The following is a 26,509-nucleotide window of genomic DNA, read 5'->3' as shown; positions in this document are numbered from 1 at the left end:
CTTACTCGTTAGAGAAACAATTTTTTAAGTTTTCTGAAATTTATAGAAGAATCACACAAGTCCTGAGTCTTCGCTTGCTTTAAGCATTGTTCAAATAGATCTAAGTTTAATCTTAGTACTTTTGTTTCGTTTAAGGTCGGGAAAGAAATGAATGAGTCAGGGTCCTTTGGGTTTAAAGTCAAAGAGGCATCGTCGGCGTTGCCTGGCGATTCACAGGCAAATACTCAACTGATTTGGATGTTCTCAATCTTTGTCAATATCGGAGCAGAGGAGAAAGGCCATTTCCTGAGCTTTCATATAGATCTAGTAAGCTCAACTCAACCAAGGAACCACGGTCCATTAATAACGAAACCTTCACACTACAGAATGTTCATTCACCAAAAGTAGTAGATATTCCCAAACCTGTATGTCTTTTAAAAAAGAATATACCAATAGGCGAGAGAAAATTACTAGGTTTAGACAGTGTTAAGGCAATGGTGAATTTGCGATTTCAGACATGGGGGTTAAATGGTTATTGGAGGATTGATGATGACTCGATTGAAATGTTTAGCAAGTCACAAGAGGAAGCTGGTCATTGTATGCAACTGCTAAAAGGAAACGCTTCTTGAAAAAACAATTCCGCTCCGGAAAGATTCTAAATTTATTGTTGAATCTGATAAATGGCAGATTATGACAGGGATGTTGAGGAAAAGACATCAAGAACAGGTAAGATAATTTCATAGAATTGGAAATGTAAGAATGATCAGTTAGTGCGTCAATTCATACAGATATGCATACGTTTCAAGTCAGATGATATTGGCAATATTATTGTTTATTATAGTAATTAATTTGCTGCATATACAAATCTTATTCAAGGAAAATAAAATGTAAAGAAGATATATTATATATGAAATATCAAAACATCTTACATAAAATGATATGATTGACATTGTAAAATGAAAATGTATTAAAATATTAAGTTATATTATTTAATATCAAGATATTTTGATGAAACAATTTCAACTATTGTTCTGTTATCATTCATTTTGTCGGGTATATATATAGTTATGTATAAACTTGTTTGAGCAAATTTTACATGTTTAAAGCAACAATGATGAGAAAAGACAAAAATTCTAGTTTGATTTCCTGTTTATTGTTTTAATTACATTTTATCTCTTTCAGTGAGTGTTGGTTTTCACAAGGATTTTAAGTCTTTTGGATAATGGTTCAGAAACGGACTTAATATTTACAAATATCATGCGGGATGTGGTTTAATATGACGAATATTATTTATTTCAGGTTCAAATAGATGTAAATCATGCTAATTGTGAAGTGACTGTTTACTCAACATCAATGTTCATCCTAAAAGACTCATGCGACATCATACGGTTTTTCCTGCGAGATAACCAAATGAAAACGGTAACACTACGCTATGACGAGCCCGTACTTGCTTTTATTATAAAACACAAACGAATATTAAAAAGAATTTGTCAAAGCCTTTCGCAATATTGCCTTGATATATCAACTGTTGACAAAACAAATATCCGCTTGAGAGGCATCGGTTTTGGTGTTGGACGGGCCATGCAAATGGTGAACAGCTTAGCATCAAAGTATGCTAAATCAACTGATGAGGATCGGTTTGATTCTGATAGCGAAACGGATGAAGACGAGGAAGAAAGATTCGCAGAGGACGCTGATGAGGCACAAGCAGTAGAGGCGTCTAATGTAACTGTTCAGATTAGTCTTGCTCTTGAAGATGATACGGAAGCAGCTGTATGTGCGTTATGTTTTCCAGGCGATGATAGGCTGTTATATGTAGTAGCAGGAAATATGATTGAATTACCTGTCGAGGCTCTGGTCAATGCCGCTGATAAAACGTTAAAACACAATGGTGGACTTGCAAAAGCTCTAGTTTTGAAAGGTTTGTCGAATTTATATTCGTTCAATGTCATAATTAGTAGTAAAAGTTTGCTAAAACAAGGGAGACAATGCAGCTTTAACACATTGATAGTACATATAGCTTAGATAAACATTATCTTTTATACTTGTGTACAAGTGGATAAACCTTTTTTTTTTTAAATAATACTTATGTTTCCTTCAATTGTTTTACAGGTGGACGCTCTATTCAAGAGGAATGCACATTTCACGTTCAGAATAATGGAAATGTTGAGATAGGACAAGTGTTCTGCTCAGATGCAGGAACACTGCGGAGTTCGGTTATAATGCACGCAGTTGGTCCAAAGTGGATTGATGGCAACCACGAGGAAAAGGATAAACTGTTTGAATGTGTAACAAATTGTTTAAGAAGTGCTTCCAAACGCAAGATTGCATCGGTTGCATTTCCAGCTATAAGTGCTGGAACGTACAGATTTCCGGTTAAGGAGGCAACCCTCACTATCATGAAAGCTGTCAAAGATTTTCTAGAACAGGAACCACGCTGTAGTATTCGAGAAATTTATTTTTGCGACAGAGACATGGACACAGCAAGTGAATTTGTAGTGTCAATGAAAGGTACCTTCCATGGTGATGATATTATTCTATCTGGGGCACAAGCCCTGCCAAAATCTGCTGAAAATGTTGAAAATGGAAGAAATGATAAACGCCAAATTTTGTTTTTCTAACTGCATTAATTTCCTTAAATTCATTTAGGGGTAAATTTATGTTGGTGATATTATTATCATCCAAGGGTATATATAGTGGATGAAGAGGTGCAAGTCAAAATACGTCAGTGTTAGTCTGTACGTTGAAAAGTTTTGCCCTAGATATATGTTCCTTGTACTGAGTTAGCAAAGTGTGCTTAGGGACATTTGTTGTTTTTTTCTCTAGTGAAAATGCGCTTAAAAATGTAAAAATATTTAACCAAACATGTGTATATATATTAACATGCAATGACTGTTTTATTAAGAAGTAAAATGCATGACATGTTTTTAAATTTTATGAAAAAAAAAATATCGTAATTAAACATTTTATTGAAAAATAGGAAAGAGGTGATCTTAAGCTGCAGTCTTGTTCTGTTAGTGTTTGTTATTAATATTTAATGCATTTAGTTCTTAAATATTTAGGAAAAGTGTATGATTAACTGGCAATGTGATACCCTAATCATTGTGTTAGAACTTTTTAGCTACATGGTTCATTTCGATTCTATTTTACAATATCACCATGTCTGTTTTCTACAAGATATACCATGGACTTAAAGATCATAAAGTCTCTACATTAAAGTTAAGTACATGTGCAGCTTCTCGTGTTTTTCTGCAACATACATATCCGATAGTGTTGATGTAAATAATATATTATTATATTATCTATATGTATCATATGCTTATCTAGTTTGTTAAATAGCAGTAAATTTCTAGTCGTAAAATGTTGATATACAACACGCTTTTGCCTAGTACTCAATGTATTTTCATTGTCAGTTTTTTTCATTTTTTTCGCAATCGTTCAAGAGCAAAATACGAAATGAAACATTTTACGGTCAAACGTTATTACCTTTTAAACTGGTGATTTTAATTCAATGAATATTGTGGTTATCTAGCTATTTATTAGAATAAATATATATCTTATAAATGGTTTGACGATATTCATTTACATTGTGTGTCTTCTGAAAGAAAATAAAACAATAACAACACAAAAACGTACATTTATTCAGACTGGTTATTGCCGAACAAGTCTAAACCACATTATATAAAGTAATAACTTGAAAATGATGGGCAGTTGTTTTTTTTTTATATCCTTCTGAGTTCTGTTTTATCCTATTTCTGCTTTGGTTGTAACAAGTCTCTGTAACAATAATGACAGGTTTACACCGGAAGTGATTCCAAGAACGAGGAAGAACGCCATCATCATACCTGCTCTACCCATCATAGAAGGTTCCACTTCTCTAAATAAATAGAACATTGCATATATTAATAAAATGTTCTGTAAAATAATTAAATCTAAAATAAAGATTTATAACTTTTCTAGAAATATCGAAGCATTAAATTTTTATAAAGGAAAGTTAATATAAGCTTCATTTTTCAAAATGAATACACACAGTCTCACTGTGAAAAGCTGTCAAAAATGCAATTTGTCTTGCATTTCACAATGATAAACGATGATCTCTTTAAAATGTTTTGAATTTATATACATATAAATATATGCCAATCTTCGGAAACGACAAATGAGTTAAATAACAAATTACATAGACCATATGCTAGTCTTTCTTTAAAATTTGATTATCATTTATTCTATCATTGGGACAGTAAATTCTTAAATTGTAAAGATTCGTTTCAAAAGATCTTTTATACTTTTGGCATTGAAAATTATGTCTTTGCCAGACCTGCAACTCATGATGTCTGTTTGGCGAAACAACACAGTATATATCCAGGAAAGATGATTTGGGCTAACCTCGGGTGTTACAAACTTCAAAGCAACGCCAGGGGCCAAAACCACCCCACCTGCTGGAGCTAAAAGATGTATAGACTCCAGCTATTGAACCAATTTAGTCATCTCTTACGATCACGAAATATTTTATGAAGTTAAAATAAACGCATTTCTGGGGCATACTGGGCCATTCGGGGTTGATACAGCAGTATCAAAAGAATGATAAGAGAGAACTTACTTAGGTCCATACATCATGGGTAAGACTGCTATAGTAACCGCTCGTGGAATGCCATGACAACTCCGCTATTATAAAAACCACGTCATTTTGTATATATACTGGGAACTTGCGCTCAAAATCCGATAGGTTGGTAATTACAGAGAAGATATACTGGAATCAATATGAAAGCCCTCAGCACTATAGGAATCCAGACACGATTGGGACCAGGCTGAAAAAAATTATAAATACTTTTAAACACAGTATACGGTCCATTCGTTCTGAGTTCTGGTTGGTATTTAAAAAAAAGGCGGCAATTCGTTCAGAAATATAGCAATGCACAGTAATCAGTTCTGTCCTGGAATACGTTATTGTGCGGAATACGTTATTGTACGGAATACGTTATTGTACGGAATAGGTTATGGCTGTGACTAAAAAAAGGATTGGAGCACCACACTAAATACCGTGTTCCGGTATATACCGGACAAGGCGCTTGAATGATAAAATGCTAAAATCTTGTCTTTTTACCCAACGGAATGAACTTTAACAGGTCTAATTCATCTTTTCACACCGAATCAAGTACGATAATCAAGGAAAAATGTAAAATTCAGCGAAAAAAACGATATTTGTCTATTTTGTGATCATGATTTCTGCAAGCGTCGAGAGGTACTGCTCCAATCCTGTATTGGACAAACAAACAAATCATGCTTTTATACAATCTTACAAATGTTATTTCGTCACCAACTAGAGTAACAAATTCAACATCTACACTTATAGACCCTATACTCATATCTGATGGTTTAATATGTTTACACAGTGACGTGTTACCAGTTCCTTCTAACATTAGCGACCATAAAGCAACAAATATATTTTTTAAAATCTCCTTCAAGATGTCATAAAACAATAAAAAGAAAAGTCTGGTTATACAATAAAGCTGATTTTAATAGTTTAAATAACTGTATATCAAATACAAATTGGAATTTTATTAATAATATGAATATTGACGATGGTGCTGTTCTATTTACAGAAAAGTTAATCGAAATTACGGAGAAATTTATTCCACATAAAGAAGTAACAATTCCGGCCGTATGATAAACATGGTACGACTCTAAAATTAGATTATATTCAGAAAAAGGGATAGACAAAATCAATAGCAATTTCTACAAAAAATACTAACCATTGGACAATGTATAAACATTTAAGGAACAAAGTAAACAATCTAAAGAAAAAATGCCAAAGAAAAGTTTTATTCTAATTTAGAGAACACTTTAATAGAAACAAATGCAAATAATCCTAAACAATATTGGAAGTTAATACGCCAGTTCATAAAAACAGAAAGATGTTCAGAAATTATTCCGCCTTTAAAGACTACAAATAACGATGGAACAGAATCATTATATTTCTCAGACTTAGAGAAGGCCAATTGCTTAAACCAATATTTTTGCGTCCATTTCTCATTTAAACGATACGGACAAGACCCTTCCCACTTTAGATGATTACACGCATTCTATTATTTCTGAAATAGCTATAACCGAAAATGAAGTAATTGATATTATAAGGAATTTAGATGTAAATAAGCAGTCGGTGAAGATCTTATTAGTCATAAATTGCTCAAAAATATATGTAGTACTGTGTGTAAACCCCTATGTTTATTACTAAAATAGGTCATTAGCAGAGTGTATATTTCCTTCCATATGGAAATCCGCTATTGTAATGCCTCTTTTTTAAGAAAGGTGATACAAATTTAACTTCAAATTATCGTCCGATTTCTTTATTAAGTTGTATAGGAAAATTAATGGAGAGAATTGTTTATAAACATATATACAATCATTTAATAGCCAATAATTTGATTTATTCAAAACAGTCAGGGTTCCTTCAAGGTCATTCAACGATTTTTCAATTATTAGATATATATCACCAAATAGTTAAATCTTTAGATGATAGAACATTTACTTGTGCAGTGTTTTGTGACATATCTAAAGCGTTTGACAGAGTATGGCACAAGGGTTTACTTCTGAAACTTCAGAAAAATGGTATCAAAGGTAACTTGTTGAAATGGATTGAAAGTTATCTAATCAATAGAAAGTCAAAAGGTCTTTGTAGGGTCTTCTTTATCACAACCACTGACTGTAAACGCAGGGGTCCCCCAAGGCTCGGTGCTTGGGCCATTATTCTTCCTTGTGTACGTTAATGATATTGTAGAAAATTTGCTATGTATAACTCGTTTATTTGCAGACGACACCTCTTTGTCTTGTACAACATCATCAATATCCGATCTAGAAGGAATTATTAATCATGATTTAGCTTTGATAAACTTATGGTCTAAAAAATGGCTTGTAGATTTTAATCCTAACAAAACAGAAGCGATTATTTTTACTTTACAATCCAACGTTAACAATCCAAAATTACAATTTGATGGCATACCGGTAAAATTTGTTGAAAGTCATAAACATTTAGGCTTAACTTTTAGTTCTAATGGAAAAATGGCACGATCATATTAAAAGTATAACATTATCGGCTTTCTAAATTACTAGGTACAATGAGAAAACTGAAATATTCCCTTAACAGGGAAACCCTAAACCAAATTTACATTTCATTTCTTAGACCTCTTTTAGAATATGCTTCTGTAGTCTGGGATGGGTGTACAAATTATGAAAAAGATACGTTAGATAAAATACAGCATGAGGCAGCCAGAATCGTAAGCGGCCTAAACCCGTTCAGTTTCTCTCCAAAATTTATATAAAGAAATTAATTGGCTCTCACTATCTGATAGAAAGAACGTACCAAAAACTTATTTTAAACATAATAGAATTCATAATGGAGACGTTCCTGATTATTAAAGTAATATTTTTCCAGAAAGAGTTCATAATACAACACCATACAATCTTAGAAACTCAGATACTTTGCAACTTTAAAACAGACGGACTCATATATTTCTTCTTCTTTTGTGCCTTCCGTCCGTAATGCTATGGAACAAACTTGCAACCTGAAACAAGATCTGTAGAAACTCTGTCACATTTTAAATCTCTATTAAAGAAATCAATCTTTTCGATCTACAGACACTCCAAAATGGTACCTTACAGGTGAAAAGAAAACTCTCAGTTTTTACACTGCAGACTAAAGAAATGCATGCAGTAACTTAAATTTCCACTTATTCTGCAATCACTTGTCACAGGATGCAAATTGTTCATGCGGTTATGAGATAAGAAGATGTTAACCATTTTTTGTTTACTTGTCCGAAATATCGAAATGAGAGAATCGATCTTTTTAACGAATTAAGGCAATTTCACCCTTTAAAATGTCCAATTACTTTTAGTTGGTAACAAAGAGTTGTCTTTTGAAAATAATAATAAAATATTTTTGACTGTTCAGCATTTCATAAAAGTAAGCAAACGCTTTTGATTTTGAAAACAAACCAGCACAATCTCTCAATAAATGTTAATGTATTTTTGTTTCATTTTTGCAAAACAATAGACAAGATTCTTTTCTTTCTTCTTCTATTTTTTTTTTTATTCTATATTTCATTTTCTCAAAATCTATTTTTGAATTTGGTATATTCGGCAAATGTACATGTTTTCTAAGTCATTGTAACGCAAATATATATAAATCAGTTAACATCGTTAAATACCATTCAAGCTAGAGAACATGTACACCCAATCATTTTTATTGTTCTTTCTTACCTAAAATCATTTTTAAAGCCAAGTACTATATATGTGTGAGTTTTGTTACTTCTATCTAACTGATAGTCATTCTTGTAAAATAAGTTATTGTAATTTATTGCATCAGGGAAGACCCGTTGCTAATGTTGAGAGAACTTGTGGGTCAACCCTTTTGCCAAATATGTCATGTCATTGTATTGTAACTGTCTACATGTATGTATATGTCTTATTTTTGGCAATAAAATATGTTTAAATCAAATCAATCCTGTATTGAGCTAAATCCATAGGTTATTGTTTGGAATACGTTATCGTGCGGAATACGTTATTGTGCGGAATACGTTATTGTACGGAATAAGTTATTGTACGGAATACGTAATTGTACGGCATACGTTATTGTACATACATTTCACAAGTAAACGTTATACTATAATTTTCCTACTCGATCAGGTTACAGAACGATTGAGATACACATATACGAGTAATAACAATCAATATGTCAAAATTCTAGTAACAATTCAATGTTGAACTGTATGTTGCTCATGGTTGAATAACATGAAGGGCACGAATTATAGACTTGAATTATTCTAACTACGTTTGACACACACTCGCATGTGCATAGCTAGAATGCGAAAACATTACATACATGCATATATATTGTTTTGTAATAGTCTATACATTAATTATACACAAATATAAAACATTGTTTCATTAGTTACTTGTTATTATACTTTATTTGAAACTACAATAAGCAATATTCTTTTGTAACAATATCTATAAATTCTTTATTAACAGTAAAAATCTCGTAATAAAATTTCGTCTTCTCCATTCAACGGTTCATTCCAATTTCTGTGTACACTCTATTTCTATTAACATCATTTGCGAAACGAAAAGGAAGTTTATTAGATTCCCACCGTACATAAAACAAAGTACGCCGGTACAATTATTTTTTTTAGACTTTAAGATAATATTTTTTTTTAAAGCACGGTATACCCTATTGAGCTACCCACCCATTTGATCCATTCTGATGTAAGATTTCCAAGACATGCAAACAGATTAAAGCTGAGGAATGTAAATATAGATGTCCAATAGCCTTTCATTTCTGTAGAAAATAGAAAACAAACAGAACGGAATACATTATTGTTATTATAATATCAATCTAGTTCAAGAAAACATGTCAACATCATACTAGGAATTTGGGTATTAAAATGCTCAATCTGAGAAAATGGCGATGAAATATGCAATACCATATGTCATTGTGTAATAAGCTTATCCATCACTTATTTAAGTTTTATTGTTGTATGAAGCGGTAAGCAAATAGACCCACGCTCGAATCCGTTCCTGGAACCAACCAGTGCATTTGATAAAGATAAAGCCTTATGTTTAATCTCATATATGTTTGGCCTTCTATGGTATTAAATTTCCATGATTTATAACAATTAACAATAACTTACAACACAAAGCCACTTCGTTAATAAGTATTCAGTATCACACACAATTATTACATGTACGTACGTGATTTGTATTATTTGTATTTTGTTAGCCTTCGCCTAAAATAGATCTCATGCAAGTTATTGCTTGTATAAATTATTGAAAATTGATATTTATAAGTATCATGTTGCATTTAATACAAGTATTTAAGTTTAAATGGTTTGGAAATGATATAGAATTATTGTCAATTGTCTCGAATAAACTCTTGTAGCTAAGAATTATGCTGAACCAGTACCTGACAGTTATGTGTTTAATGTGTCACAATTGATATTTAGGTATATAAGAAACATAGTTTTATCATACCAAATTCTTCACTGAAAGTTATAGTTTGTTCAGTCTCTATCCCATTGTCGTTGACAAATGTTTGTCTGACCATCTTAACATTGCTTTGTATTGCCGGAAATAACATAAGTGATACACAGAACGTACACCATACTCCGAATAACTGAAGTTTTATCTATAAAACGGAAAGAAAAATACGAAAATGAAGTTGAATTTCCTGCAAAACGTATGAAAAAAGAACAACTGTTTATATCGAATGCAGTGAAGAGTCGATCAATAGGAAACAAGAAAAGCATTAATGCAAAGCATCAAAGGGCGACGCCAAAATAATTTGATCCAGGTTTGCACTTAAATACTTAACAAAAGATGCGTACTTTAAAGAAGTACCATTACATGTTACCTGGAGGCTAGGCCCAGTTTAAGTTGAAACTTAAGTTGAAAAAGAATAGACTCTGTCTTGCCAAGATGCAAAGACAATTTATAGTCAATTAACCAATCTTATAAGACTCATGCTGTAAGAAAGAATTTCCTCAGATTAATTTTACAAGATACAAGGATACCTGAGTCATCAGCATATAATCACAGCCACGAGTATCGGACCTGGGACCAGACTGATAAAAAAAACTGTTCATAAAAACCAAAAAAAAAAAAAAAAAAAAAATGTAAATAATGACCCCCTTTAAATATATACTATTAACTTAAAGTGTCTTTTTAAAGGGGGGTCATTATTTACATTTTTTTTTGATTTTTGACACTTTTAAGATGAACACAGGTTTTTTATCAATCTGGTCATACTTTTTCTTCCCAGGTCTGATACTCGTGCCTGTGCATATAACAAAAGCTTATTGCTTAGGGTTGCAGACATGTCATTGACATATATTAGACATAAAAGCGGACCTAAAATGAACATCAGGGGGACACCATAGGTACTCAGAGCAGTAGTAGAATGAGTACCAGCCACATCCACCAGCCGCTGTCTATCAGAGATAGGACTTAAACCATGTAAGAATGTCATTACATATGGCAGATGCTTGAAGTTTCATGAAGAAGAAGAAAAAGAACTTCATGTGCAGTATAGTGTGATCAACTGTATCAAATGCCCTTTGTAGATCTCAAAGTATCATGCAATACTGCCTTTGTCCATTTCAAATTTAATGCAATCTGTTAAATGAATCAAACATGTGTCAGTAGAAAAAACACTTCTAAACCCTGACTGAAACTGCCTGACCATGACTCGAACCCATGACTTCCAGAATACTAACTGAGCTATCCGGCCGGTTACACATTTTCTCTTTAATAAAGAAACAGTTCTAAACCACAACATATTTCCCCACTATATTGATTTGAGTCCTTGAATTTCTTATGTTTACAGAGCATAGTGAATTGAACTCAAGCTTATATGCAGTAACAGGATGAGAAAAACGTTCAGCTTGACCAGAACTCGAACCAGTGACCCACATAATAATGTACCGCAGCTGTAGCGATTGAGCTATCTGGCCGCTTACACATTTTCTCCCCTAAATAGTGAACAGTTCTAAACCATGACAGATACTTTTAGATTTTTTAAATAAGCAGATAATTAATTCTTAATTAATAAATTAGAAAAAAAACTTACATACTCAAAGTCTTAATTAAAATAACAATTTATATATTATTGTATAATTATTTTTACTAAAAAGGGCTTAGACAGTTATTGGTTGTGCCATTATTTAAAACAGGTCAATTTGAAAGTGAGCATAACTGTGCTAATACATGTACAATATCTATTTTTGTACAGATAAAAAACTAACCTTTTTTCTATGATAAGAAATTTTATGAAGGCTGATTTGTATTTTGCATCAAGGGAACCGGGCGAAAACATGACAATGCAACAAACGAACCACTTTGTGGTAGATTGTATTTTCATGTTTTCATCTGGCGCCCGCTTACTTTTTGTACTATGTTGGTTTTCATATGGCACAAATCATCCACTTTAAAATTTAGTGCACAAATTTATTCAAGGGCAAGTAACAATCTACTCTATGAAAAGTCTGTTGTCGGGTTGACTCAAGAGACCTGGAGGTTGAGACCGGTGTCCCTCCATTACAAATAGATACCTTTTCAAACTATGCACATGTTAGGAAAAAAAATAGAATAACTATTCAGAATATGATTTTTTGAGACTTTATTAATTATATTGCTTGATCCAAGTTTAAGGACATTTTCAATCAATACATGTATTATCATTTATAACTTTAAATGAAACTCTCATCCCTTTAATAATAATGACATAACTGTAACTCTTTAAATTCAGAAAAATATTATAAGTCTCATCATATCAAATTACAATATACTAAGACATACATGTATGCACATAACATTAATAATTCCCAGTTTCTATTAAATAAATATGAAATCCTAACATTAACATGCTTTTGATAACCTTACAACTGGTAAATTTTATACAGCAAAGATAGTAAGTAATATCTAAGATAGACAGAAAAGAACAAATAATTTAGTAAACATGAGTTACTTCCCCTTAAAATATAGACAACCTGAAACACACAAGAACACCCTAAACAGCAAATTTATGAAATGTTGCAGGCTCAGTTTTATTTAGCCATGCAAATTAATGGTAAAGTATTCATAAAAAAATAGATGGACATGTGACAGCAGTAATTGCAGAAAATCGGATAGCTTTCAACATCGGATACTGGTACACTTTGTAAAACAAACATTCTGTGCAACAGATAAACGTAATATGGATAAATTCAATAGGACATTCGTTTACAACAGTTAATTACCTATCCTAATACTCATTTGCAGGTGCACTTTCTTCTTGCAGGAAAATTTTGAAAATGGATACGGCATCAATTTTTAATGTAAACCACAACGATATTCGAAATCCGGGTTTTAGTAACTAGGGGACAAGCTGTTAAACTGAGCATGCAATTTCATGAAAATAATATCACAATGCACATACTTTTTACATAAAGTTATTAAATACAAATATAACAACATATTTGTTTACTTGATTTTTACGAATCAAAATAAAACTAATTAACACAACATGACATTAACTGCTAATAATTACAGCTCCTTCCATAGGCCAAAATAAAAAGCATTCCATAAGAGACGACGCCGCTCACCAGCGTCGCCAATAATAGTATTCGGAGATAGATTTTGTCAAGCCCCTTAACATCGATTATCCGTGGCGTCTGTATTGTTCGTCATTCAGTCAGTGGTTAAAAATGGTTTAGTCAAGATTGAAAGATTGACAAGTCCGTTAATATACAAGTATTAGCATTTCCAAAAATGCTAGGCATCGCCATTCAGCCGGGTAATCGAAAAAATATGTTTTCGTTAAATAGACTCCTGAACACTGGAACAAATATTTTCTTTTCATTTAAGAGAAATATTCAATAGCCTACACACTGGTTTCGAGCTTTGTACAGGAAAAAAGTATTTCAATTCTATATATAGGTAACCCGACAAAAACATGGCGGATGGTGTGCCTCTTAAATTAAGACGCCCCTCTTTGCGGCCTTTTGTTATCCATTTTGTTATCATGTGGTATTTAATTTTCCGTTTTAATTGGCTTAGAACGCAGAACTCATTAAATCTTGTTAATTATATATGTCGCCGTCCAGCAACGGCGAGAATTAAGCCAGATTATTTACATGATATAGCCACGAAACGTGCAATGTTGAAAGGTCGAGTTGCTCTGCCCTGTTAATCTTTAATAATAAGCCAAACACATACCTTCTTTATAACTACCCCATATGTTTTGCAAGAGTCAATAAATGCTTTATGATAATCGCCACAAAGCATCTTCTTGTCTTCATCTTTTGAACCATGCACTTCGTTCATATAGTACCTGTAATATTTCTGAAAAAAAAAATCCATTATACATATACCTGTACTTTGCTCAGGATATATCGGTAAAATTTACGTGTAGTTTTAATGATAAAAAACTTGTCAAGTTTATTTTGTATAATGACTTTATATGTATTATAACAAAAAAGAAACGGTATACGTAAATAATACAAAAGGACATACGTAAGGTGTTCTTTAACGTTTGTCATGTATAATAATAATAATAATAATAATAATAATAATAATAATGATGATAATAATGTCCTTCATTTATTGATATCTAAAAGACGGATGCAGAACAGGGTTTTCTGGGGGGCTGACATATGGGTGGAAGATTTTGACATAAAAGAAATACAGTGCAACAGGCGATAATTGTGCATGTTTGAAAATAGGGCCAGCATCTTGTTCATGTGACAAAATTGTAATTAATGTGTTTTATAGCTCATCTTATGAGTGGCAATGTACTTGTCTTATATATGTGCATACTACCTATGTGATTGGGGTGGGCCTGGGAGGGGTGTCGCCTCCAATAGACTGAGAAAATTTTGAAATATGAGGTTGAAATGGTGGTATTTCCTTGACTTTCTTGTGCTGTTTATGGTACCTTTTGGATGGTTTAACATCACATTGTATTTTGTATAGGTTCAGTATTTGCAGGGTCTTTTAAATAGCATTCCCCTGGTGTTTAGTAGTAAACTACAACAAAGTTTGTAGTTTGTTGTTTAGTAGTAAGCATTTACAAAATAACAGTACACTTACCAATGTATGCGAGACGGTTGATAAAATTAATTTCAAACACTCGATCAATTTTATCATCTGAATAATAGACGATTTTTCTAAATAAAGTGTTATTAAAATACCGCCTTTCTATTGTACAAAAAAGTTCAAACACTAATATTCAATACGAATTTTTTTCCATCAATGAATCCATTATAGATTATGACTAAAGAGACCATCACAATTTCAATTTTATCAGGGACATAGATAACTGTTATCTATATCTCTAATTTTATTTAAAAAATGTATATAACTGCCATAAAAAGTTATTAAATGCAAATGATCAGTCATTTCATCTTAATTAAAATCTTAGTAAAACTAGTAATTAAAACGTGATTCCTTTAATATTATCTTTATAAAACTCGCCACCTTTGTAATTTACGAATCATAATTTTCAGTTTCTTAATTATAGGGCTTCCCCAAAGAAAATGGAAAAACAAAGATAGTTAAATGATGGTGTATTTTGAAACACATCTATTTGCCACTATCTGTGACTATTAATTTCATAAGACATTGGGAAAGTAATAAACCAAGCAATTATGCAGTTTGAACATTGAAGTCATGTTGATAGATAAAGATCTTTGCCAAGCCCCAAGGCAGGAGATTAACAACTGGATGGCAGCAATTAATGTTTTGATAAGGGAGTACACTACAGTCAGTAAAGTTTGAAACTGACAAAATAATATATTCCAAATTTTCTACAGTTAAAAGGCACATTATGCCTCAAAAATGCTAAGATTTTTATTTCTCAAAATTTTTAAATATTTGGCGTCTTGTTACAAGTTCCACAAAAAATATTTATTTGCCATATAAATGAACTATTTTTGCATGTTTTGATTTGCTGGCAACTGGTATAATTATAATGAATTAGTATTTTGTATGGAAGACAAAATACTATTTGTTTACATTTACTACCTTTACGATACATTAATGCCTTTCAGCACTACTTTCTTCACCTGTTAAATATCTTTCATGTTCTAAATCCATTATTAAAACATTATTAAACATGTGTTTGACATTTCTTAAGAATTTAATAACTATTGATTTCTGAGGCATAATGTGCCTGGAGAGGTCCATCACAATGTGAAACACGGATTATAAAAAAAAAATCAAAACAACCCATCATTTTATTTTTACATTTATTTAATGTATAAACATATCAAATGATAAATAAATGTATAATTTGAAATCATAGTTAGTTTTTTGAGAAAAACAATTAAAGTTTCAATGTCCTTCTAAACTGATTGTTTTGAAATGTATAATGCTGAGACTCTCTTAATAATCACATGAAACAGTCAATAAAATGTATAATACTGAGACACATGGAACAGTCAACAAAATGTATAATACTGAGACACATAGAACAGTCAATAAAATGTATAATACTGAGACTCCAAAAATAATCAAATGGAACAGTCAATAAAATGTATAATACTGAGACTCCCTTAATAATCACATAAAACAGTCAATGAAATGTATAATACTGAGGCTCCCTTAATAATCACATAAAACAGTCAATGAAATGTATAATACTGAGACTCCCTTAATAATCACATGAAACAGTCAATGAAATGTATAATACTGAGAAGACTCCCTTAATAATCACATAAAACAGTCAATGAAAGTGTATAATACTGAGACTCCCTTAATAATCACATAAAACAGTCAATGAAATGTATAATACTGAGACTCCCTTAATAATCACATGAAACAGTCAATGAAATGTATAATACTGAGACTCACAAAATAATCACATAGAACAGTCAATGAAATGTATAATACTGAGACTCCCTTAATAATCACATGAAACAGTCGATGAAATGTATAAAACTGAGACTCCCAAAATAATCACATAGAACAGTCAATGAAATGTATAATACTGAGACTCCCAAAATAATCACATGGAACAGTCAATGAAATGTATAATACTGAGACTCCCAAAATAATCACATAAAACAGTCAATGAAATGTATAATGCTGAGACTCCCTTAACAAGAGCCACCACCGGGCGGGGGCAACGCTCGACTTTTTACTTCTTCTAAAAGCAAACATAGAAAGGTTTGAACATATCTTAACGTTTCCTTTTTATAAATTTACTTGGTCTGTCTTGTCATTTAGATTTGTTTGTCTATTATATATATATATAAATAGACAATATATATTTATATATATATATATGAATAGAAACATGCAATTCTATAAATAGAAACAAGCAATTCTATAAATAAAAACAAGCAATTCTATAAATAGAAACACGCAATTCTATAAATAGCACAATTCTATAAATAGTAACACGCAATTCTATAAATAGTAACACGCAATTCTATAAATAGCACAATTCTATAAATAGCAACACGCAATTCTATAAATAGCAACACGCAATTTCTACCAATTACAACACGCAATTTCTATAAATAGCAACACGCAATTCTATTAATAGCAACATGCAATTCTAAAAATAGCAACACGCAATTCTAAAAATAGAAACACGCAACTCTTAAAATAGAAACAATCAATTCTAAAAATAGCACAATTTCTATAAATAGCAACACGCAATTTCTATAAATAGCAACACGCAATTCTAACAATTGCAACACGCAATTCTAAAAATAGAAACACGCAATTCTAAAAATAGAAACATGCAATGTTGTTGTTGTTGTTGTTGATGATGATGATGATAGATATGTATATATCAATATATACACACACACACAAATAAATATTTAGTTTTGGTCATTTAATGCACAAATCTGAGAAAATTCAGTAATTTAACCTTCAAGGTCAAGGTCATTAAAGAGCCCAAGCAAATTTGGGTTTGATAAACATCAAGGTCTGGTCCTTTAGAATGTTCGTTGATCCCTTCAATAATAGCAAAGTTACAGTCAGTTACAGCCAAAACAATGAAAATTTCAATAATTTGACCTTCAAAGACAATGTCGTTAATGAGTGAAGGTCAAGGTCTGTCGGGTTATTTTTAAGAGTTATCCTTGAAGATTATTATGTTCAAATTTCAAGACAATCCATTCAAAAATAACAAAGTTACAGCCAATAATAGCCAAAAAAAAAATGAATATTTCAATAATTTGACCTTCAAAGTCAAGGTCATTCATGAGCAAAGGTCAAGGTCTGTCTAGTTAATTTTAAGGGATATCCCTGAAGATTATTATGTTCAAGTTTGAAGACTATCCATTCATAAATAACAAAGTTACAGCCAATAATAGCCAAAAACATGAAAATTTCAATAATTTGACCTTCAAAGTCAAGGTCATTTATGAATGAGTGAAGGTCAAGGTCTGTCGGGTTATTTTAAGGGATATTCTTGAAGATTATTATGTTCAAGTTTGAAGACAATCCATTCAAAAATAACAAAGTCACAGCCAATAACAGCATGAACAAGCAAAGTTTGGACTTTTAACCTTGAAGGTCAAGGTCATTTATGGATGAAGGTCAAGGTTAGTGTGGTTTACTGAAAGGTATTGTCCCAAGGGTTGTTGTGGCCAAGTATGAGGACAATACACCAAGAAACAAAAAGTTATGACCCAGGTACAAGTTTGCGGACGGGAACGGCAACGGCAAGGGCAACGCCGCCGCGACTATAGCAATACCTCTACTTTTTTTTTTCAAAAATAAAAAAGTCGAGCTTATAATCGCATGAAACAGTCAATGAAATGTAAAATACTGAGACTCCCAAAATAATCACATAGAACAGTCAATGAAATGTATAATACTGAGACTCCCAAAATAATCACATAGAACAGTCAATGAAATGTATAATACTGAGACTCCCAAAATAATCACATAGAACAGTCAATGAAATGTATAATATTGAGACTCCCAAAATAATCACATAGAACAGTCAATGAAATGTATAATGCTGAGACTCCCTTAATAATCACATGAAACAGTCAATGAAATGTATAATACTGAGTCTCCAAAAATAATCACATAGGACAGTCAATGAAATGTATAATACTGAGACTACCAAAATAGTCACATAGAACAGTCAATGAAATGTATAATACTGAGACTCCCAAAATAATCACATAGACCAGTCAATGAAATGTATAATACTGAGACTCCCTTAATAATCACATGGAATACCAGAATGCCCCATGAGCAGATTAGTCACGCATAGATAGAGGGAAAAGCAGACGGTAATCATTAGTCTTATCTGATCTGTGTGTTATATTCTGCTGTGAAATCTTGGTGTTTTGCAGGACTATCAGAAATTATTAGGCACGCTGATATATAATTATCATATATGTATTTATTGTACACATAAGCTAAGTGGCAGAGGGAAGTGTAGTCTAAATGTATGTCTACAAATTTACAAACAAACTTGCTAGGAGAATGTACTATTTTACATGGCATAAAAACATTTTACTCTTATATTAAAGTTAAATACCATTTTTAAATTATGGAACTATTGCTTACATGCTGTCAATTAATAAAATATCTATTATAACATATTAACTGCAGGGTAGATACTCATGCAGTTAGAAACTCACAGAACATTTTGAAAAATATTTTGATAAAATTGTCTTAATGTATTTAGTCTAATAAATTCTTTCCATTTAGTAGAAAAAATGATATGTAATATGATATAATATTATAAATTATTGTTATATAAACCTTATTTACATTTTACTTCAGTATATTTAGTTGTATATAGTACTCAAAATATTTCAGTTATGTGATTTAGAAAATTAAATAAAATTTAACATTAGATTTTAGCTCTTTTGAAAACTAAATTTTACAAAATCTGTTTAAATAACAGATTTGTATAACACTTCGATTATTCACCAATTATCTTTAATTGTTGAATTTCAATTCTTGTGTACTGACCTAAAGAAGAATTGAGTGAAAACTTCCACACAAAACATTTTAAGTGTAAAATTTCCAACTCAAATGACTAAGATTGAAATTATGCCCAACAGAAAAATCAAAGCTCTGAATTCCGCCAATCCTACCTGAAGAAAAAGTAAGTTTGAAATTCCATCCAAGACACAATTTACAAGTACAAAATTCCGCCCATAATAAAATTCTGCCTGTAATGTTTCTTGTTTCATGCCCAGAATTGTTTAAGAAATATTTTCTGTGTGGGGCAGACTGACACGGAATTCGCTTTTCCGTGCAATGTCCCCCCAGAAAGCAATGATTCCACCCGAATTCCTTGCCAATTACGCCCAGCATTCATGCCGAACTTCGTAAAGGGTGATACAAATTATGACATAAATATTTATCACTAGCAATGTGATACCCTAATCATTGTGAGCTTAGGTGGTTCATTTTGATTCTATTTTATCATCGGGGTAAAACAGAGTTATGCTTCTTTGACACTGCACTTTTACTCAATGAGATCTATCTACGTACAAAGTTTCATGTGGATATCTCTAATAATTTTAGAGTTATGTCCTGGACAAAGTTCAAAGTGTAAAATTAAACAAAGGGCAATAATTTCAAAATTAGTCAAGACACAGTTACAGTCCTTGTGCATTGTACATCCACCTATTGAGATCAATCTACCTACAAAGTTTCATGTTAAAATGTCCTATAATTTTAGAGTTATGTCCCGGACAAGATTTTTCTAAAAGGGGAGATAATTCAAAAACAGGGCAAAACTGAGTTATGGTTCTTTGGCACTGCACTTTTTCCCAATGAGCATCATATAAAACAAAGTTTCCTCTGGAAAGAAAGACCTTAAAAATGATGTTAACAACAGTGTAAAAATTTTCGTTGTTCAGGTAACATCTTAATTCAAATAATTCCGCAACATGTAGGCCTTAATCGAAACCGAAAGTGTATAAACCAATAGATAAATAAAACATATCACATCCCATAATTTGTCATAGTGACTCAGAACTGATCAATATCATTTCATCAATGTCTCGATATTATTTGATATAATCATGTGTAACAATATATAACAATATATCAAGATGTCATGATTATTTTATAACACTATTATTATGACTCACAACTTACATACAGTCAACATATAAAAACTTAAGATGTTCTACACATATCATTATACTTTCATCTACTTGTTATTCAAATATTATATAATTATTACATTGTTATTCAAAACATACAATAATATCAAACATGTTATATATTATTCAAAACCAAAAAAATGTCAAAAAAATTACACATCATCAAGTATTCTAGAAATTAACATGCTTATATATCACAACAGTTACAGAAATCATCAACATAGCATAAATATGATATGAGAACATAATACAACCCACAAACATGTCAAACATATGAAATGACATCATAACACAACCAGCATTGCATGTCCACTATATTGTATTATCAATATGTCATACACATTACATAACATCATAATAAGTAATAGAAAGAGCATTGAAACACGAGGCTATCTGATTTGTACGAGGGAATGTAGCCCCGAGTATAAATGAGATTGCCGAGTGTTTTGATGTTCTTTCTCTTTTGTATCATAGTCAAACATAAAAACACGTTCCCTGATACCAAAACATGAAAACCCACAAAAAGTAACCAATGAACAAGCATCTGAATATGATATTTCCATCGCCATCCCTTGCTTTGTCGTCACAATATGTAAACCCCGGACAAAATGAACCAATCAATGGGCATGCTCTGGAGTGCAGGTAACTAATACCTGCACTCCAGTTAATGCACTGTGCATGTATATGTATACGATTTAACTGTGACACATTTTCAACAGAAAGGTCCCCTAACTATGATACAATTGGTACATATTATGCAACACCAAAAGCCTGTAATACAAATTAAATCCTATAAAATAACACATCATATAACCTGCACAAATGATTAATAGAGGATATTGAATGAGTGTAAGTTCAATACTGAATTTATTGCACGAGTTGAATAAAATTATATTATGCGAGCCTCTGGCAAGCATAATATTATTTTATTCAACGAGTGCAATATATTCAGTAATGAACTTACACGAATTTAATATTCTATTTATCACATACCCGAAATAAAGACCGTTTAAAGTGAAATAAGAGTCATTTTTCATTGACGCATCTAAGGTATAACGCTAACATTTAGCGCGTCTTTACACTATGTTTGTATAACGCTAATGACGTCACGTCAAAATATATGCACGGCCGTGCAATACCATATTTACGGAGTCGCGAAATCGGCACGGGTGTGTGATAAACATAAATATGACATGAGAACATATTACAAACCACAATATAGTATCATCAACATGTCATACATATAAAATGACATCATAACATCACCAGCATTGTATGTCCATTTTATCATACAATGTATTATCATCATGTCATACAAATGGCATGACATCATATAAGAAAACCAGCATTGCATGTCCACTTTATAATATCATCAACATGTCATACATATGGTGGCACAACATCATATAAACACAATTGGCATTGCATATAAAGAATATATAATATCATCAATATGTCATACATATGGTACAACATCTTATAAACACAAATAGCATTGCATGTCCAGAATATAATATCATCAACATGTCATACATATGACACAACATCTTATAAACACAACCGGAATTGCATAACCATAATACAATATCATCAATATGTCATACATATGACACAACATCTTATAAACACAACCGGAATTGCATATCCATAATACAATATCATCAATATGTCATACTATATAATATCATCAACATGTCATACAAATAACATGGCATCATACAAACACATCAGTTTTGCATGTCCACAATATATTAACATCAACATGTCATACAAATGGCATGGCATTGTATGACATGGCATCATATTAATTAAAAACATTTGCTACAGTTTTAGGAAAATTTAATCCTGTCATAAGATTTTTTGTATGATGACGAATTCAAAAAAAGTAAAATTATGTTAACTAATTGGATTATTTGTAAAATTGCAGTTTCCATGGAAACAGTATATCTCGAAACTGTCAAAATAGCCACACTTTCTTATAGATAACAAGAGGGCCCAGATGGCCCTGGATCATTCACCTGAGAAATATGTAAAACTGTCAAGGTGGAGCGCCTTTTCACCACAGAAGCACAATTTGAAAACAATGGACAGCTTATTTATCTGAACAATTTTTGTACACTGTCACCAAGGAAATTTTTGTGTAAAATTATTTCAAAATTGAACCAGTGGTTTAGATATTGTTAAGATGTTGTTATTTTCTAATTTTAGCCATTTTATTAAACAGTTGAGACTGTCATTAAGTGGCAGGTGAGCTAATAAATGACAGAAAAAAGAGAAGGAAAACAAACATTTGACCTGGCTGGGGATGGAACTGTTGACCTCAATCCCCTGGGACGGGGCAAATATTGACCCTAGGGGTTTTATGTCAAAATTGACATGGTAGACATACACTAAAACATGTTTCATGCCAAATATTTAAGCTTTACTAGCTTTTTTTGAATTTCACAAGAATTTTTTTTAAGTTTCTACCATAAACATGTATATATAAGGATAATCAATGACCCCATGGTGCGGGGCCAATTTTTACCCTCGGGTTTTTATTTGAACTAACTTGGTAGACATCCACTGGAAGATATTTCCAGCTAAACGTCTAAGCTTTAGCTCTTTTGGATTGTCAAAAGAAGATATTTTTTAGTTTTTACTATAAACATATAAGGAAAATCAATGACTCCAGTGGTGGGGCCAATTTTGACCCTAAGGCATTTATTTAAACAAACTTGAAAGATGTTTCATGCCAAATAACTAAGCTCTAGCTTTTTCGATTTTTTTGCAAGATTTTTTGTAAAAAAATCTTTCCGTTGCCAAGGCAACCAGAGTTCTTTTTGGCATTTAATTCTTTGAACAACTTTGTTAGAGCGTCATGCAAGGAACATCTCTGCAAAGTTTCAACAAATTTGGCCAAGTCGTTTAGAAGGATTTCTTGTAAACAGGCAGTTTCTATGGTAACCAATTACGTCAACTGTCAAAATAACCACGCTTTCTTTAGAAACAACAGTGTTTTAGCAAATGCATTGTTATATGTACAACAAAAACTAATGGAAATATAAATTATTAATTCTTTTGATGTTATATGAATTATATAGGTCACAACATGTTAATCAAAAAAGTATGCCATATTATTTCTTGATTTTGACAGTTGACGTAAGACAAATAAGTAGATCAAAGTATTCCGTAAATAAATGAAGATTGAAACATTTCTTTGATAGATTTAAAACATGTTTTATTCAACATTTTTAAGTATATCATTTAAATCTTCTTCTATTACAATCAGGTGGCTACGCACTTTTGTCACTGTTACTAATGGGTTGGGTAACTCGTGCGAAATTATTATCAATTTTGTCATATAAATGCTAAGAGGAATTCCATGTTCCTGGTGTTGTCCTGAGAGAACTCTCTAATTCTTTTCACCCGTTTTCTTTAGAATAAGTTTCCTGGACTGTTTAGTCTATTTGTTTTATAGTCGAAATTCAAAACAATTATCGGAGTACTATTTAACAACCTTCTTTGTGAAGATTTATTATCCGTGATTATCTTACTTGGAGGGCATAACTCTGAAAAATACTTTAACACAACCAGCATTGCATGTCCACTATATAATATCATGAACATATCATACATATCACATGGCATCATATAAACACAACCAGCATAATGCAAGTCCCTTATAATATCAACAACCTGACATAATTATAGTATCAGAGGCATGTGCTGTCAAGAGGGCTTTACCTGTATATATGTTTGTATTCAGAAAAGTTGAGATTGCGGTACAACCTAACAGGTATAAAAACAATACAGTTCTTCCCTTTGAAATGCTTTTTCAAGCGTATATTCATGTATCTTTTTTCTTCAAAAAGGAAACAAGTAGTGGAAACCTATTTACCCAGGCTTCCATAACCTGTTCCAATGTTTTGCATTCATCATCTGCTTCTTGATCATTCCTGAATATGTCTTTTTCTATTTTGACCATGTGTGTTTCTGTATCAACTGAAAGTGATAATCATACAATTTTCAGAAAACTAACCACATTTTAGGAAGAATTCATAGACAAAAAGGTCAAATTTAAGAACCGTTGGAAACTATTTTTTATATAACTTATATATCTATTCAAATTTGCTTAATTTTTGTGACAGTTTGACATAAAAACTAGAAAAAACACGATCCAATAATATTCTTCATTTATTGCGACTATAAAGCCATTGGGATCGATTTCAACATGACATTTAGAAATTCAATGTTAGCAAAAAACTTTTTCATTAAAGTCAATAAAGTTCTTTTCTCTCATATTCTCTAACTCTTTCCTTCATGCGCATATTGTGAAAAATGGCCGTTTTTATTGAAAAGCCTCCTATAACAAGTTCTAACTGCTATGAAGCTATGAAAAATGCTTCAATACTAATGAAACTTGGCAGAAATGTTGATTGGAACATGACCTCTGTCAATCCTAAATTTTCTGTAACATTGGCAATGGGGGACGTCTCAAAATTGGCAAAAATCACTATTTTGCATTGGTTTTTCCAAACAAAACTGATTTCAAAGGGCTGCAACCTCTCAATGGATTGAGGCCATTTTTAGCCTGTCACATGTCCACACTTTTCTTGGTTATGAGGGGAACTGCAGCACCCTTCATTAAAACCCCCAAACATAAGGGGACACATCTCCCTTCTGGCACCCCCCTGATGTACCTTTTTGATGAGGGGCGGCACCAAAAAGACTTTTTAGCAACATTTCTCAAACGAAAACAGTGCTTGGGGCCTTAAATATGGCAACTTTTCACTGTTTGAGGCCTCAAAACGGAGGGGGGGGGGGGTCGGAAAGCCGTCAAAACACATCTATATGAAGGGCTAAGTGAATTGGCCTATAATGGAAGGTGTGTAATATAATAAATATTACGTTGATGTTATACATTATTTCACACCTTATACAATATAACATATGGACTTTCAGCATCCTAATGCTCAAAAGAAACTTTTATTTGACCCAATATTATCAATTTAGCCTAGTTTTTCTGTAACATTGGCAATGGGGGACGTCTCAAAATTGGCAAAAATCACTATTTTGCATTGGTTTTTCCAAACAAAACTGATTTCAAAGGGCTGCAACCTCTCAATGGCCTGAGGCCATTTTTAGCCTGTCACATGTCCACACTTTTCTTGGTTATGAGGGGAACTGCAGCACCCTTCATTAAAACCCCCAAACATAAGGGGACACATCTCCCTTCTGGCACCCCCCTGATGTACCTTTTTGATGAGGGGCGGCACCAAAAAGACTTTTTAGCAACATTTCTCAAACGAAAACAGTGCTTGGGGCCTTAAATATGGCAACTTTTCACTGTTTGAGGCCTCAAAACGGAGGGGGGGGGTCGGAAAGCCGTCAAAACACATATATATGAAGGGCTAAGTGAATTGGCCTATAATGGAAGGTGTGTAATATAATAAATATTACGTTGATGTTATACATTATTTCACACCTTATACAATATAACATATGGACTTTCAGCATCCTAATGCTCAAAAGAAACTTTTATTTGACCCAATATTATCAATTTAGCCTAGTTTTCATAGGTCAATTTTTAAAAGGTTTATATCGGCCCAAAACACATATCAAGTCTGCATTTAATTAAAGTAACAAAGTTCTTTAAAATGTCAAAACAAGAGCACCGTATAGGCATGGTAATATACGCCCAAATGCTAATTTGTTTTAATCAATTAAACTTTAAAGAAACAAGAGGGCCATGATGGCTCTAAAGTCGCTTACCTGTATATAGCCCCCCCCCCCGGAGCGGGGCCATTTTAATCCCCAGGGCTTTTACTTGAATACACTTGGTAGACACCCATTAGAAGATGTTTCATGCTAAACATTTAAGGTCTAGCTGGTCAAGTTTTTTCTTAACACATATAGTTAAA

At 32.1% G+C, this 26,509-nt stretch overlaps 3 protein-coding genes across 3 annotated transcripts in view; 1 reads left to right on the top strand and 2 right to left on the bottom strand.

Annotated features, from left to right (window-relative positions):
• The first annotated feature begins 281 nt into the window (after nt 1–281).
• Nucleotides 282–3,543, top strand: LOC132757386 (protein mono-ADP-ribosyltransferase PARP14-like). The gene is made up of 3 exons (XM_060748655.1): nt 282–705; nt 1,279–1,900; nt 2,092–3,543. Exons 1-3 carry the CDS (start codon nt 670–672, stop codon nt 2,598–2,600), a joined length of 1,167 nt encoding a protein of 388 aa, XP_060604638.1. The 5' UTR covers nt 282–669; the 3' UTR covers nt 2,601–3,543.
• Nucleotides 3,544–3,600: 57 nt separating this feature from the next.
• LOC132757387 (equilibrative nucleoside transporter 1-like) lies at nt 3,601–13,913 on the bottom strand. The gene is made up of 5 exons (XM_060748656.1): nt 13,723–13,913; nt 10,003–10,156; nt 9,219–9,310; nt 4,577–4,784; nt 3,601–3,856 (listed from the first exon to the last, which is right to left on the bottom strand). Exons 1-4 carry the CDS (start codon nt 13,864–13,866, stop codon nt 4,689–4,691), a joined length of 486 nt encoding a protein of 161 aa, XP_060604639.1. The 5' UTR covers nt 13,867–13,913; the 3' UTR covers nt 3,601–3,856; nt 4,577–4,688.
• A 1,807-nt stretch (nt 13,914–15,720) lies between these two features.
• LOC132757385 (uncharacterized) overlaps nt 15,721–26,509 on the bottom strand; it is a 119,857-nt gene continuing 109,068 nt past the window's right edge. Inside the window, exon 16 of the mRNA XM_060748654.1 lies at nt 15,721–24,590. Within this exon, the coding sequence (XP_060604637.1) occupies nt 24,436–24,590 (155 nt within the window). The 3' untranslated portion in view covers nt 15,721–24,435. The remainder of the gene's footprint in view (nt 24,591–26,509) is intronic.

This window comes from Ruditapes philippinarum, unplaced genomic scaffold (genome assembly GCF_026571515.1).
Source record: "Ruditapes philippinarum isolate M1 unplaced genomic scaffold, ASM2657151v2 ctg302_1_1_1_1, whole genome shotgun sequence".
Classification (NCBI taxonomy): domain Eukaryota; kingdom Metazoa; phylum Mollusca; class Bivalvia; order Venerida; family Veneridae; genus Ruditapes; species Ruditapes philippinarum.
Note: the sequence above shows the minus strand (reverse complement) of the source record. Positions and strands in the feature narration are given on the sequence as shown.